Here is a 17,354-nt window from a genome sequence, read left to right as displayed (position 1 = left end):
TGATCTTAAATGTGTGTGGTGTTTAATCTCTCCCATCTACATGTATCACATTTTCTCTCCCTACACATTTTTCATTTCACTTCCTCTTTTCCTCTCATTCATACTAGTTCCTTCCTTTCTCCATTTTTACCTCCTGCTTTTCCTCTACTTTTTCTCAGTATCTCTGTCTTTTCCCCTTACCTCTCTTGTCTTCCTCTCTGTAGCTCAAATAAGCCCTGCCGGATTGGAAAATCTCTATTTTTTTTCCAAGATAGTGAAGACATTAGAAGCACCGGCTCAATTTGGGGAGTGGCACCACTGGCCAAATAGATGGAGACGATGAAATTCTGATGTTCTGGCTTATAGCAGATATCCACATCCAGTCTGGTGGAGTTTACTCTCTTTACAACTCAGCAAAACCTAACCAAAGTGTTCTGCTCCCACAGTACCACACCAGGGGACCAGCTAAGCATTGCAGTACATCTTATGCATTTGGGTCTCCAACATGAGACTGAAGTGTGACATTGCCCTTCTACTGTCCCATTGCCTCCCAGATAACCTCTGAGCTTTCCGTAACTTATTTGCCCCCTTTTTTTCAGCTACCTGGCTCCTTCTAAGCAGACAGAGACTTGGTGAGTTTGCAGCCTGGCTCCTGGATGGTGACCTGTTTCCCTGTGGCTGGGGAGGGATTTCCAGAGGATGAGTGTTATTTGTGCTTATCTCAGGGGAACTGGGGAGCTGCCAGACCTAACAGGCAAACTGGGCCAGGAAAGGCCCCACATACTCTTTCATCAGAAGAAATGAATGCTTGTGGAAACTGGGAATAAGGGAGGTTGTTTAACTCTGCTGCTGCCCTCCTCACATTCTGTGTCTCCAGCCCATTCTTTGAGCTCGCCCTGCCACACTTTTTTTCTTTATTGTGATGCTTTGATACATTTCTTCTTCTGCTTCCCACTGCCAGCTACCCATGTAGCATGCATCAGCTTCACCCATGCCAATGATATTTCGTTTGAAAAACATTTTAATGAATAAATAATGTGTTTGGCCTAGAAGATTTTAGCAATCACAGTTACTACACGAAACCAAATTCCAGATAATGACGGAGATTGTGGCCTCTCTTCTGCAAGTAACAAGATTCCTGCTGACTTCAGTGGTGCTGGTATGTGCATTTCAATGCTTTAAAAGTTAATCAAACAAAGACAATCTCACAGCTCCCTGTTTGCTGCATTCTGGTCCATGTGCTCAGCTATCTTCTCTGCATCTTGGATAGATTCATCTCTTCCCACCAGAACCACTGGGGTGCAAAGGCAGAGTGCGTGGTCTTGCAGAGCCTCGATTCAAGCTGGATGCAGATTGTGCATGCAGGCAAGCACCAGTGTTTATCTCCTTCACCTTAGGCCAGCTCTGTGGGTCCTGCCCTGCCTTAAACCCGAGTAGAGACACTGCCTGGAAAGTTAATTGCTTCACCACTCAGTGCTTTACTTCAGCAATTTACATCTTGCCTGTCTCTATTTGAGTCATCAGAGCCTCTGCAGCCTGATGGTGTTCATTAAGACCTGCTGATTTTCCTTTCAATGACATTGTACCATTCAGTGGTCTGACAAGATTTCTTTCTGCCTGAGAAGTCATTACGCTCCTGCTGAATCTTGCATGATCTACCCCAAGAAAACAAGAAAATCACTATATGCTTCAGAAACAGAATAAAAAAAAACCCACTGCTATTAACAACATATATAACTACATGCACACAGTCATACTGAAGAGATCTAGGGCAAGTGATTTAATTACTCTGTGCCTCGCCACAAAAAAAAAGGATGCTAACTTTTCCTTTCCTTAACTGCACTGAAAGTTCTTTGGAGAAGGAAAGTGGTGGTTTTTCTTCACTCTGTGCCTTTGTGTTATGCCAGTTACTGGTGAGTTTTCTGGGCCCAGCAGGTGAGTAGAAGATAATCAAGAAGGTTGTACAGTCTTTACATGGGTACATGAGTTGTTTCATTTGTAACAGAGCTGCTTTGCGAACATTCACTTAAGACCATTCATTAGGAGCCCTGAAGCAGTTGTTAAAGCGTAGGTAGCTATTTCCATGTGAAAGAATAAGGAAGTATTTGAATGGCAGGAGGTGCTTATGAGCTGGATTTTGGTTGGGACATGAGGACCTTTGTGCAAACTGATCCAGATCCCAAGACAGTTCTATACCTGGGACTGAGGCAAATACACAGGACACTCAGCATGCAGGAATTCTAAAAAATAACCAAAGTGTCAGCAAATGTCTTACTGACTTGCCAATCCTCAGTACTGGGATGGAGATGGAATGTCTGTGAAAATTCTACTGGTGCCAATTTCAGCTCATAGTTCACTTTTAGTCTAGCACATATCAAAGAGAAAACAGCTTTACCTCATGTGTCTCCCTGTTTTTGCTTACCCAGATTTCCTCAAAATTATCTATCTCTTTTCTCTACTTAACTTTTGATTCTGTCAGTCATTTTATAACTGCATGAGCTGTAAGCTTTAGCCTTTTTTTGTCTGCTTCCCATGGTGAAAAAAAAGCCTCAAATCACTTAGATCCTTCCTTGCTAACAGCGTGATTGCTTTTATAGAGTACAATATCTGTCTATGATCTAAACTAGAATGTGGGAGCTTCTATAATCTATCCTCCCCCTGATCTCATCACAGTTTAGCAGAGATCATAAGCTTTGATTTTTTTTTAAGCATTCTTTTTTATGTCCTTAAGTTTCAGGTATTCACTGTGAATTCTGATTCAGGGATCATCCATGCAGGTGAATTAATTAAGTTGGCCCCAAATGAAGCATTTGAGGAATCAGGACATGCTAGAAAACATTTTGACAACACTCACAGTCCTACCCTATTGATATTTATCAAATACAGGTTAAATCCATTCTGAGATTGTTATATTCTAACTACCTTTTGCAATACCAAGCAGCTTTTGCAGGTGCCAATAACTAATCCCTTTAACAGTGCTTTATTAAATAGCTTCAGACTACCATCACAGCTGATTTCCAAGGAATCTGCCACAAGGACCATGAAAGAAATATCTGTACCACACAGCAAAACACAAGGCAGATCTGTCAGAGCCAGAAGCAGTATGACCATATCAATGTGGCACTGGGTCCAACCAGACAAGCCCTGTGGAAAGGTAGAGCTCATTCCCTTGGGCACATCCCGTGTGTGACTATCACAATGCTGAGACATGAGCTAGAGTCCCTGCACTGTCCTGTGCTGTGCAAGGCAGAGAATTTGTCTTGGCCCTGGGTCTGTGATCTCTGCTTCACACACCATTGTGCCATGCAGATATCCTTGTTAGCTCCTTAGTTCATTAGTTGTCAAATACTGAAGTTCTCAAATATTTTCCAGAACTGCTTGAAAACCTATTTCTATCTTTGTTTTCTTCTAATTTCTTAAAGAGCAGAAAGTATTCTTCTAGCACTTCCTTTCTCCTCGAAACCACACTAAAGCACATGGAGGACAGGGAGGTGATTAGAGTCAGCCAGCATGGCTTCACCAAAGGCAAGTCCTGTCTGACCAACTTAGTGGCTTTCTATGATGGGGTAACCACATTAGTGGACATGGGAAATCCAATGGATGTGATCTATCTGGACTTCTGTAAAGCCTTTGACACAGTCCCCCACAACATCCTTCTCTCTAAATTGGAGAGGTATGGATTTGATGGATGGACTGTTCAATGGATAAGTAATTGGTTGGATGGTCACATTCAGACAGTAGTGGTCTATGGCTTGATGTCCAGATGGAGATCTGTGACAAGAGGTGACACTTGGGTCATGGCAACCCATGGCTTCAATACAGCATGGGGAATGATGTGATTGAGAGCAGCTCTGTGGAGAAGGACTTGGAGGTGCTGGTTGATGAGAAGCTTGATTTGAGCCGTCAATGTGCACTTGCAGCCCAGAACACCAACCGTATCCTGGGCTGCATCAAAAGAAACGTGGCCAGCAGGTCGAGGGAGGTGACTGTGCCCACATATTCTTCTCTTGTGAGACCTCATCTGGAATACTGTGTCCAGTTCTGGAATCCTCAGCACAGGAAGGATATGAAACTGTTGGAATGCATCCAGAGTAGGGCTGCAAAGATGATCAGAGCAAATCTGCCAAGAAGACAAGCTGAGAGAGTTGGGGTTGTTCGGCCTGGAGAAGAGAAGAGAAGAGAAGAGAAGAGAAGAGAAGAGAAGAGAAGAGAAGAGGAGAAGAGAAGAGAAGAGAAGAGAAGAGAAGAGAAGAGAAGAGAAGAGAAGAGAAGAGAAGAGAAGAGAAGAGAAGAGAAGAGAAGAGAAGAGAAGAGAAGAGAAGAGAAGAGAAGAGAAGAGAAGAGAAGAGAAGAGAAGAGAAGAGAAGAGAAGAGAAGGCTCCAAGGAGACCCAAAGGGTTCTCCAGTACCCAAAGGGGGCTACAGAAAAGGTAGGGAAGGACTTTTTATAAGGGCTTGTAGTGTTAAGATGAGGGGGAATGGCTATAAATTGAAGGGTGGGAAGATTTAGACTAGACATTAAACTAGAAATTCTTCATGATGAGGGTAGTGAGGCACTAGAACAGGTTGCCCAGGGAAGTGGTGGGTGCCCTCTCTCTGGAAATGTTTAAGACCAGGATGGGGGCCTTGGGCAGCCTGATCTAGTGGGAGGTGTCCCTGTCCGTGGCAAGGGGGTTGGAATTAGATGATCTTTAAGGTCCCTTCCAACCCAAACTATTCTATGATTCTATGATTCCTCCTACTCACAGTGTAGGACAAATCGGGTTTTTTTGAGGATCTATTTTTAGGTCTATGATTTACATTTATACTCATCTTTTCCACAGTTCTTCGCAAAGGAATTCAGGAAGTAAGAGCAAAAATTGCCTTTTTCAGGTCATACAGCTATAAAGCTAATCCCTCTGAATTTTGACCACAGACTGCCCTTTAGGCAGTGTCTCCCTCTCTTTACAGGTACAGTTGCAATACGCGTTGCAGTAATAATTTGCATCAGGCAAATAAACCTCCGGACCAGGAGACTCCCACCTACACACATGCTTTCCCAGGAACTGATACAGATTTATGAAACAGACTCAAGGTCAGTGGGAAAAACCTTTGCAGCAGATTGATCAAGCCTTTTGCAGTTCCAGTGCAGTCAATGGAAAAGGGTCCAACAATCAGGGAGGTTAGGGCAGCTGAGGCAATTTTCTAAGTGATCATGTGGGAGGAAGAGGATAGGGAAATACTGTATTTTCTCCATAAGAAGAAACATACTTTACACAGTCAGGCTTAGACAGAGTTGGCTCTGTTTTATAACACTTCATATCTTTCATTGTCTCACATGCACTACATATTTTAAGAGTTGAATGACAATAGCTTTATGGAAATTAAAGGAAGTTAAATGCATGTCACATTTCAAAAAGTTCCTGTAGCTGGTCCAGGTGGTGTAATTTTGTTTTATCCTTGGACCAGTCCTTTGGAAAACTCAGCGTGTCCTAGATAACCCAAGACCATAACCTGGTATACTAGATTGCCACTGGGCATGTATGTGGATATGTGTTTGACTGTTTGTGTTGTAAATACATGCTGTGTTCTGGCCACATTCCCTTTGATCGTGCTGTCCAAGTCACAAATGTCAAACCGGTGTTACTGTCAGCAATGGAATCCCAGAAGATGCTGGAGAAGGGAGGACCTGGCTGTAAGGATGCAATACGAGATGAGGGGATGAGAGGTCAAAAAAAAAGGTCAAAAGATAAGGGGATGGAGTGGATGCCCTAATCTCCAAGACATTCATCCTTTGCCCACGTGGCAAGATTGCTATCATTCTGGTATGTAGCAAATGATCACAGAGTATAGAATATGTTAAACACTGCTTCCTTGTAAAAGCATTGTTTGGCTTTCTAAGCAACAATCAGTCTCTCTTTCTCCTCTACACAGTCTTCCATCTCCTGATGCTGGAGAGCTGCTAGCCTGCTACAGCTAAGCCCACATGCAGAAGCAGCCTGCAGAAGTTGCATGTAGCAGCTATCAAACTCACAAACTCAGTTGTCACAATGCTAGAGCAAATACTAGAAGTTTGCACTGTTGTGGGGAAATCAGGGAGGATGAGTCTTCTGTTTCTTCAAGTAATTCCTTCTGCAGAAAGCCTCTAAGGAGAACAAAGCATTCTCCTGGTGTTATGGAACTATGATTTGTCTTTCCCTGAGCACTAGATACCGGGTACAAAATAATGCAGGTAAACCAGATAGATCTGAATGCAACTGTGATATTGCTTTTGAGTTCTGGAAGGCACAGAGCAGCCATTCCTCAAAAGCATGAAACCTCAGTGGTGCTAATATAGCTAATATATCTCTTTTTCACTGAAGGATGAAAAGAGATTTACTTTCTTATTTTGTGTCTTTCAACGTCTCCTTTTCCAGCCTCCACTAAAGAGTGAACTTGCCATTGCAGCTGCCCCACTGTCCAAGAAGCCACAACCACAAGAAACTGTACTGCATCTTCACTTCTTAAGCAATGTTATAGCACACACACTGCTATTTGCGTGCCATTCATTTGCATCAGGAAGCCCTTACAGCAAATAAACTACAGCCAGCTGAGATGAAACAAGCTATTAAAGACTGCCTTAGGGCTTCTCCTCAGGAAATAGACAATTCTTGTAATGTAGATCTGAAGTTAACTTTTGCTCTCCTGTATAGTAGTACTCATCAGAGCAGTTTGATTAAAGAAACAGGATGGCAAGCAGTGACACAGTCTCTGCTAGCCACAACTGCATGGAGTTGTTTTGTTTATTTTTTATGTCTAATAACAGCATTTGCTCCTTGGTTTCTCCAGCAAAAGCATCTCTTATCTCTGGAATTCTCATTTGGAACCTTTAGAAATTAATACAACCTCTCCTCTACCATCGCGTAAGGGGCAGATTTAGACTAGATATAAGGAGGGATTTCTTCACGATAAGAATGGTGAGGTACTGGCACAGGTTGCCCAGGGAAGCTGTGAATACCCCATCCCTGGAAGTGTTCAAGGCCAGGTTGGATGGGGCCTTGGGCAGCCTGATCTAGTGGGAGGTGTCCCTGCCCATAGCAGGAGGGTTGGAACTGGATGGTCTTTAAGGTCCCTTCCAACCCAACCAAAACTATTCTATGATTCTCTGATTCTGTGATTTTGTCTTTGATCTCTCTTTACTACTTTGAACAGGTCCATCCTAGGGATCGAGCTTTGCCTGTGACTTCTGGACCAGCTGGATCCAGGCAGGCTGAAGGAATGTGTGAGATTTTTAGTGAAAATGGCTGACAGATTTTTTTTTTTTTTTTTTTTTAAAAAACACTCAGTTTTCTGGCTTTCTGGCACTCAGGTTTTTTGTGGGTTTTTTGTTGTTGTTTTTGTTTCTGTTTTTATTTTCTCTTTTCCATTTAATGATGCTTGTGAAAGCAAAGGGAAAAGGGAGGTGGCAGTTTGGAGTTCCCACTCACCAGTCAGCACAAGTATGTTCATCTTTCCTCACATCTGATATTTTTCCTGAGCCAAACCTTAAATACTTGGTTACAAGGGCTGGGAATCCAAGGCTGCCCTAGTGCCTCTTAGTGAAAAAATGGTTAAAATACCTTGTTTTATCCAATATTGACCATTCATTCCTATTGCAAACAATAACTGTTGGTAATTAAAGCCAGTCCCTCTGTCCTACTGTTTTGTAAACAATCTGGACTACTAGACAACATGGAGATGATATGCAGATCTGTCTTTCATTTCCATCAGAACAGATGCTGGTCTGTCTCTTCTTTTCCATTGCAAAATTCAGATCAGGAGTTCGATAAGACTTAAAGGACTGAGGTTTAGTCCAGACAAGAGTCAGTTTTCATTTGTAGAGTGTGTAGAAGGATGTGTCATGCCTTGGTACTCATATTTCCTCTCAGGTTTCTAAGCAATTAAAAAATTATGATAGTGCTTTGACCCTCTACGTACTGCTGATTAGGATAGGGATTTTTGGGCTGATGCATAGATAATTTGGAGGAGTAGAGGTTCTCTGCACTAGCTATTGTTGAAGAAGTCATGCCTTTAACACATATTTGGAGCTGAATAGCCCCAGCAGCTGTGGAGAAGAAATCTGGTTTCCTCCTCAGCAGATCTCTGCATAGAGTATTTGTGAGAAGTGAACTCCTTATTGCAACAAGGAATGAATCTTCTCTTCCCTCTGAGGTCTCCAAAACCAAGCTCTAGTGCTTCCAGATTGAGAACAATCTGCTTTTCCAAAAGGCAGAATAGAACTCTGATGTTTTCCTTTAAATATTCATGGTGATTAAAATTGGACTTTAATAGTTGCATGGATTCCTTTTAGGGTTCTGTTGTGGTTTTTTTTGATTTAAAACAAGTGTATTAGCAAAAGTGAAGTACAACTTTAATGTGCATAGTGATTATTCTATGGAAATGAACCTTTATCTTTTTCCTTTTTTTTTTTTTTTCTCCTATATAACAGGTAAGGTGACCTCATTCTTCCAAATGGGAGGGTTGTTTTTTCCATATATGCAGATCTAGTTCTAATTGCCTCACCTTTCTATGTGTCATTCCTGGAAAGACAAACTCTTATCTATAGAATTAAGTGGTTTTTTATGGTGACAATTCCTATTATTACTTCTGTTATACAGTAAGAGAAAATGAGGAACATGCAGGCATAATGATTCATCTGGTATAATCCACAATGATGGAAAAGCTGGGGAAAGAATCTGCTATTCTGAGGCCCAGGTCAATGCCTTGTCAGTGAACCCCCACTAACTCCAAGGAACAATTAAACATTCATATAGCCTTAGGAGAATTGTATAGCTTTTCATTGCTTCTTTCATCCATTGCCTCCCTTACAAACCAAAACGAAACCCAAGAAGCAGATCAGAAAGGAACCAGGTATAATGAGCATGATATGGGAGACTGGGGTGGGGGGGGTGACACCTGTATGCTTGCTTTTTTATAGACTCTGTTTCATTTAAATATCTGTGAATTTAGTTATCAGAACCAAAGAAATCTTTTGGGAGGTGTTTCCTTTCTCCAATTCCAGCAGCTACTGAACCCATGCCAAATACCAGAGGAGAGGATAAAATAAAAAAGGGAAAGGACATCATCAATAGCTTTTAAGCAAGCATGTTTTTTGCTGTCCAATGGTCACAAATAATTTCATATGTTATTGTCACACACTTGAATGCAGATATATCACAATTATCTGTTGTCATATTGGCAGCTGAAGACTGGTGAAACAGCAGGTAGTTTTATATGTGCTAGTCTGTCAGGGTAGGGTTGTAAGAATTTCTAGGCACCTTGTACAATCCAGGCATTGTTGGGTTTACTATAACCAGCTATTTGCCTGGTAGGGGGGAAGATTATGCCACATGTAACTGAAAAGGGTTTTGCTTTAAGGTTTTGTGACCTGTAATTTTGGTTAATGCAAGAGAAAAGGGAGGAGAAGAGAGTAAGGAAAATGTGAGAAAAGAAGGTAGTTTTGTTTCTTGGGCTATTTGTTATATATATATATATACTTATACACACACATATATATGTATTATAATAGAATACATATTTGATTTTACCTTTATGCACTTCTACATTTGTATTTTTCTATATATCTATATCATTGTTTAGCTAACCTCCTATTTAATGGATACAAAGAATTCCAGAGCTGGGAGGGGAAAATTGTGTATATATATATATATATATATATATATATATATATTTATATATATATATATAATGGAACATAATTTCAGACCAAATCTATAAATTCAAAGTTTTCTCTGAAATATTTTTTTATGTTTAAATCTTACCTCTGCTCCATCTGTGAGTAACAGTGGCATGAACACTGTAATAGAACAGCAGCAGCAGCAAAGTCTTCCAAAGCATCCTTTTCTTTAAAATAAGTATGTCTAACTCTATATTAGCTTTTCAATTTCCTACCTCCTTTCTTTTCAGGAATAAATGAATGGCTTTTCCTCTCTCCCTCCCCCTTTGAAGGAGAACCTGTCTTTTCTTCTGAGTACAGCTGAAGTCAGCGTGCAGCTCCTCACCCAAACCAAGTCTCCTCGGGATCGGGAAACTTACTTTCACAGACAGACTTTGTTTTTATCCACATCTGGAATGACTCATGGTGCATGTGAGTTTTCTGGCAGCTGTGTGAATAAATATCATTACATTTTTGTAGCTGAGTTTCATTTGTTATATGCGCCAGTTGGAATTTATTTTTGTCCAATAAACAGCCACAAGTAACTTCATTAAAGAATCTTGAATCCTAGCCCTGTAGCTACTCCTCTGTAAAACAGTGGGCTATACACTATCCTGTGTCTAAGGCAAAAGCCTTCTCTGGAATGATGTACAGCCACCCTTGGAGGCTTAAGTCAGGGAGTGGGGCATCTGCTTTGCAAGAACATTTTGCTACTGTGATTCATATAATCACTCCTTTATTAAGAACATATAATGCTGCACTTAGACTTCAATTCTGCAAGACAGGTCTTGGCCTTTTCCTCTGTTTGGCTGGTGCAGAGAACAGGAAAGTTCAAATCCTTAACTGGTTCTCTTCAGCAGTACTATGAGAAACAGTAAGCAATCCTATGGACAATGTACTGTAGCCAGGATGAAAGTGGAGAGGTGATGCTGAACAAAATGGTTACAGATAGTCATCTTGTTGGTACTTGCCACAGGGAAGACAGCACTGAAAGCGTTTATCTCAGAGTGACCCAGCACAGAGAAGGCTGCAGGTAGGTACTGTCCCTGGCACAGCTTCATCAGTAGCATTAGGGGGTGTTTTCAGGGGCCCTGGAATAACAGCAGGTGGCTGTGTGTTGGAACAGACTGATGAAAAATAGGAACACACTGAGTATTCAGCAGAATCAAGGGACAGGAGTTATTCCATTTGGTGCCTAGAAGTGATAAGTCTAATTCTCTTTTACAGGTAAACCAGGAACTAATACACAGATATCCATGAATTTACACTGGTGTAAAACTGGCACATAAGAAAGGAGACTTAAGCTCAGAAGGTATAAATAGAAGAATTAAGGGAAAGGACCAAAAGCTGGAATGACAGAGGGCACTGTGGCTCAGGATTAATGGGCACTGGCAGGAAAGCATGGAGAAAACCTCCTCAGCTCCTGTCTGCCTCATTCCAAAGTCTGGCCTTAGCTTCAGTCCCCTCATTCTTCTCTGTCCCAGCTTCAAATAACACCAGCTGTAAAGGAAGGAGGAAGGTCAAATAAGGTTGTCTTGCTTTAGGCGACTCCCTTTTCCTACACGTACAGACTTTCCTATGCTCAGACTCCTTCAGGTTACTCCCACATGAACAGCAATGAATGCAAGAAAGTATTTTACATGCCAAGGGATGACAAAAGTTATAATTCAAGCATAGGTTTGCTAGTTATCTCATTTTATGCTCTTCCTATTAAGATAACTTATTATGGATGGATCTGTATGCAAGTTTAAAGCTAGGAGTAGGCTTTTTCGTATTTATCTGTCCTGAATTTACGCAGCTGGAGTAAACTAGTTTTAGATTCTCTAGGGAGGGGAAAAGAGAAGCACAGATGTCACAAGAGGATGGTTATTCCTACTTAGCTTAGGTACGTCACCTAGGACAACATGAGTTGCTTTCTGAAGGATGTGGATCCAGTCACTAGCATGGCGAATTCGGAGATGATGTGCATCAAGAAGGTGCAAGTTGCTCCATAGTAAGCGGGTAATCATCTGTCAGACGCAGAGGAAAAAACATTGTTGTATAAATTCTTCTGGAAAGAATTCAACCAGTAAGGAGGCCTTGAGGATGTATATTTTATTTTCACAAACCATTTTAGAGAAAGCCCTCTAGCAAGCAGAAATAGTGGATATAGATGGCTTCATTAACTTAACTACATCATCCTAGCTGCCCTGGCATGACAATCTTAATGTTGATAGGGTCTGTGAACAAGATATTTCAAAGGGAGGTAGACAAGAGAGAAGCAGCATATAGGATATGCATTGCAGGCTTGAAAAATGAGACAAAATTATGAGAAAAATTAAAATCCTGTGGGGTAACAAAGAAACACATTTTCCATGGCGAAAGCTCTTTCGAGCGCTGTATTATTTCATTGTTTATATTTAAGGAAATGGCAGTTAGTAAGAGAAGACGAAGGAGGCCAGACAGGCTCCATCCCTTCTAAACCGGAATTGGAACTATTTGCAAAATGAGCCCTGCAGGATGGCTCTGCTTTCTGCTCGTTCACTGTCACTGCTTTATATAACCAGCCTAGAAAGCAAGAGGAGAAGAATCCCAGCAACTTCCTTCCCTAACCTTCACCTCCATCTTCAGCTTTTGGACCAAGCACACTAGGAACAACAGAGAAGTAGTGGCTGAGAGAAACAGAAAAATTATGTGATAATACTGGGATACGGGTCAAAAGTACAGGAGGGTATAAAATGATTACTGATCTCTCCTTTTTCGTACGCTGGAAATGTTGCTCTGGAGCTACATTGAACGTGATTTTTTTAAATCATTATTTCTTTCTCTGAGTTCAGCTACAGAATCCTCTCTAGCAGCCGTTTCCTTATCTAATCTCAGATACAAATTCTCCCCATCTGTGGTTCAAGGTCCCACAGTGCTGTCTTCAGCTGTTTCAGATTTGACTGCCTCTCTGTGTGCACCACAACTCTAGGACAAATTTGACTTTAAGTCTGTGAATGAGGCACACAAATCTGTTTTCTTGCAGGAAATGCAACTGTGAATATAACAGGTCCATGTAAAATAAAGAATGTTTTCCCTTTGGAATCTCCTCAAGAAGTGTAAATATCTCTTTTCCCCCTTAAAACGAGATTTTTTTCCTCTGCAGTATGAATGTATGTACACATCCTCCCTATTAAAAAGCCATCCAGATGAAGCCAGGAAATCTCTCAAGCATGCTCAGGGCATTTCACCGATACAGCTTCTATTCATTTCATGACTGTATTTTATTATACAGCTGCTCAGCTTCAGCTCAGGGTGGATTCTGCCTATGATGGAGGTTTGAATCACTGCAACTATAACCAATGTTGAAGCAGGGTAGAAATCCTCAATATTTATAAATATTAAATGATCCCAGATTGCTTTGGAAGTATCAAGCAGAAGGTGTTTAATGGTGAAGAATTCATCCTGGAGATGCATGTGGTAGGAAAGGGTATTATGCCCTGAAGCTAGGAGGATGAGAGCTGGTCTGCTGGCCAGTCCAATATTCAGACCTTAAATCAGTGTAGTTCTAGACACTGTCACAGTTCTGTTAGGGTGAATATTTACGTTTTGCCAATTCTTATGACTTTAGGTCTTGGAGCTACAAGTCCTCCAGTGCTCCCAGCATCTGAGAGAACTTTAAGGCAAAGGAAAGGTATGACCGACTACTGCCTCTGGCAGGCAGTTTGAGGTAAAAAATTATGCAGCTTTCAGTAATATGACTAGATACCAAGGGAGGAGCTTTTCCATTTGAAACCTCCACCCTGATGCTGTCAGTGGCTGTCTGTACACAGTGCTACTCCCACGTGGTCTATTTAAGAAACCTGGAAACAGAGCAGGGAGGAGACGGGTGGGTGAAGACAGAACAGGAAAGCTGCCAGCTGTCTTTCTGCTGTCTATGTACAGTGAGAGCCAAGAGCTGGTTGTGGTACTCCAGATCTGTCCTTCCTTCCTACCACAGATGCTGTCATGGTGAAAAGACAACTTCAGCAGGCTGGGAGTATAGAAACAGTGTTTCCCAGGAGATGCTCTGGAGTGACTAGTGCTTCAGGTGAGGTGCCTCTGTGTCCTCTTTAGTAGTTTACTGTGGGAAATCTTACAATCTAAACAGAGAATAGAATGAGAAAAAATGCAAGAGGTGATCCAAGATCAGCAGCCTGTGGGTCTTCCAAGAAAAATATTCTCTTTTTCTCTGGAGAATACCAGCTCATGACGTCAGTTCAGCTTCGCTTTGATGAGCTTCTACCAAATCCAAAGAAGGGTTCCAGTCTGCCTTGATGCCACAGTCGCTGTGAGAGTTCTTTGTAAATCTTCTATATTTTATATTTTCCCTGGTTCAATTTGAAAAGAAAGTGTGTATAGGGGGGAAGTTCCTCTGAATCAGAAACTGTGCTCTGCAAGCCAGAGCCCTGCCCATGGGCCACGCAGCATCTGCCTGCTAGTATGCCAGCACAGTGGAACAATATTGATGCATGACACAGACATTGGTCTCCTTCCCACCACAGACATGGATAAATGGAGACACACAAAGTGACTCACTCACTGAATGAATTGATGGTAGAGCTGGGGCTAGAAACCAAGAGCCGATCCATTCCTCCGCCCAAAGTATGAGTCCCCATTCTGGCACTGCAGCAGCTCATACAGCACCAGTGCCATTAACCAAAAAGAGTAAGTAGCTTCCACAAAAGCTGATAAGTACCTCATAACTAAGAGCATAAAGAGAGGAAAAAAATAGCTGTACATAAGCTCCCAGAAGAAGAAAAGAAATCCCATTGAAGTTGGACTGCTGGCACTTGACCCTCATTATCCATGACGACTCTTGCCAGCCCATCAGCTGAGGCTGCAGCTTCCTGCAGCAACAATCTGGATGGCAGAATCTCACTAGGCATCAAAGCAACAAAGAGCAAGATTATCTTTACTCCGCCTTACAGTGCAATGGAATTGTAAATTGGAAGGGATTTTGAGGCATCTTTTTGTTGCCTTTCTGCCCTAGGGCTCCCTTGCTACCTTGATCTAGCTGCCTAAGCTCACAATCGCGAACGCTCACTTAGATGCTGAGCTGACACTTTACAGATCTACATTTAAATAACCAAAATTTAAATTCTGCCCATGCAGCTTTGCAGATATCTGAATTTCTTGTGTGTCTAAGCTTTCCCTGTGCAGCTCCTTAAATGCTTGTATGCCTGTATCTACTGTGAAAATATTGAGCTGCTCACATCCTATTTCGTATTTCAAGCAAAATATCAAGACCTTCCTTAATATTTACAAAAATATGATTTCTCAAGTTCTGTGTTGCACATTTCAGGTTTTTTCCCACACAATCTGGAAGGAGATGGGGCACGTTAGTTTGTTCTGTGACTTGATTGTTTGAGAAGTTGCCTGCTTTGTAAGATGTCCTGTCTCAGATCCTTTCTTTCCCTTAGGAGATCCATACTGTAAGACATAAATCTAAGACTTGAATTACATGATCCTCTGGGATGGAACTTCTCAACCCTGTTGCTAAATCTGTTACTATCTGCAGAAGGCAATTAAATATTTGTTGTGACAGATTGAAAGAATGCCAAGGTGACTCATTTGCCATCATCACAGCACTTATATGAGCTGCAGGTCTTACTACGTACCTATCTTTATAATTTGAAGCAAGTTACATTCCATTGATATTGCATCATTCAAGGCTCGTATGAAAAATGAAATCTCATGTTGTCTCAGAAAGAAGAGATATTTGAATCCAGGTTCTTGGATCCTAGTCGAATACAGTAACTAATTAGCTAAGAAGAGATCCCTCTCCTGTTTTAGATATAAAAAGTTAGGAGAGGATTCATATTTAAGATGAATAGCTAAGCAGAGACAAATAACTCCCACTAGTTTTAAGCTCCAAAGAGACACAAAATTTAATATGTTCCTTTCTTCTTGGTATTTCCTCTGGACTAGCTTAGATAGCTTCCGTGTTTCAGCCTCTATTATGTGAATCATTCTCAGACATCAGGCTTTCTCCCTAGGCACTGTACAGATAGTCCAAATACCGAAACTGGGGCTGTTAATATCGCTTAGAGCAAAGTTAACATGCTCACAGTTGAGCTCAGTCGTGCTGAACCACAGACTCTTCTAATTCAAGACTTCATAGAACTAATGTGCTAGTAAGGCTGCCTTGGTCAAGCGTGCGTTGCACTACATAAAAATTAAGGATGCCACCTATTTTTCCCTAAATTTTCAAGACAATATATGAGGGATATTTTTTGTTCAGTTCCTTAAGCACCAGTCAAGGTTGTGCTGCACACACCAGCCCACGGAGGAAGGAACATGGAGATACAGTAGTCAGTAGAATCTAGCATGGAAAGCCAGTAATGTGATTCTGAATTCTTTTGATTGTTGCACCTTATAAAATAAAGATGGTTAATTTTCCTTGTGGCTGTTAGGGCAGTTACTGATGTAAATCACTAGAGCTACGCCTACCTTAGCTAATCTGTGCTGGTTTCTTTCAGCTTATAAGCATGCAGTTCTTGCTGGCTAATGCAGGATATCCCTTTTGGAAAATGAAACTTTTCAAAGATTCCATCAGTTCTGTGTTTTTGCAACCTGTTGGCTGCCAGTGCAAGCTCCAGTGGCATGAAGCCAATGCAAACACCAAGGCCATGACTTGCAGTTAAGCAACAGAAAATGCTGATAGAAATGCTACTGTAGAAGGAGGTCTGAAATGAAGCAGACAAGAATTTTCTGTTGCAAATCACTGCTAATATCATAAAGGAAGGTCTGCTATGCAGAGAATTTCCTGCCTTCAGCCTAGAAAGTCAATTCTGTCAGCAGTGAACAGTCACAGGGGGAGTTTTATGATTAAATCCTCAGAACAGCAGAAAAAAGTCTCTTCATTAAATATAGCCATGAAATGTTAAAACCAAAACAAAATCAGATCTTGACAATACAAAACCAAGAATAAATGATGCCATCTCTGGAGCAGAAAAAAAACAAATAATAAATATAAGCACATTATAATAAATCATTACCAAGAACAGCCAGACCAGAACTTTCAACAGATTTAGTGTTTTAGTTCAGAGTATAACTCTAGATTCAAAAGTTTGTTGGAACTGTGAAAGGAAATTGTTCTGAGGTTAAAAGAAAGGCAAAATCTCTGGCTAATAATTATAAAACTGAGAGTTTAGAGAGACCGTAAAGAGAGATTACGCGGTGATAGTATTAGAGGCAGGGTGTGATGCAGTGGCATTATGTAGTGTCAAACAGGAGGGGGATGAGGCTGGATCATACAATGAGGATGACAGGAGTCATGGGACTAAGAATGAACACCAAATGCAGAGGAGATTATAGCATTAGCATATAGGCACAGAAACTGAACACAGCTGGACTCTTTTTAGAAAGACCAGAAATAAGACTTGAATCAATGGGAAGCACAACATGAAAGTTACATTTCAGTTGCTTCTGCTATGAAAACTTCTTCTGCCTACTGCTTCTGCAATAAAACACATTGATATTCCCATTTGTTTACTCTAGTGTAGAACTGGAGGGGCTATTCGGGGGAGTGCAGGTGATTATTAAAAGGACTGAGATGAGAGGACAACTCAACCTGCTCCCTCCAGATGGAAGCAGATGAGTGGTCCAGCTCTTCCTTTTTCCTTGGGTAAAGCAATGAGAGATGCAACAGGTAACCTGCAAAGTAGTCTGAACCTTAAAATAACCTGATCTGCAGACT

The 17,354-nt window shown here is 41.3% G+C and overlaps 1 protein-coding gene across 3 annotated transcripts in view; it reads right to left on the bottom strand.

Annotated features, from left to right (window-relative positions):
• The window catches only part of FAM180A (family with sequence similarity 180 member A), a 105,334-nt gene that overhangs the window by 21,230 nt on the left and 66,750 nt on the right, over positions 1 to 17,354 (bottom strand). Inside the window, exon 1 of one of the 3 annotated variants that reach the window (XM_009560545.2) lies at positions 9,759 to 10,032. The exons of the other annotated variants lie outside the window; for them this stretch is intronic. Coding sequence (XP_009558840.1) covers positions 9,759 to 9,834 — 76 coding nt within the window. The 5' untranslated portion in view covers positions 9,835 to 10,032. Of the gene's footprint in view, positions 1 to 9,758; positions 10,033 to 17,354 lie in introns of those variants that run through there. 3 annotated transcript variants of the gene reach the window in all.

Source organism: Cuculus canorus, chromosome 1, assembly GCF_017976375.1.
Source record: "Cuculus canorus isolate bCucCan1 chromosome 1, bCucCan1.pri, whole genome shotgun sequence".
In the NCBI taxonomy this organism is placed as follows: Eukaryota; Metazoa; Chordata; class Aves; order Cuculiformes; family Cuculidae; genus Cuculus; species Cuculus canorus.
This window is presented reverse-complemented; position numbering and strand designations above follow the sequence as displayed.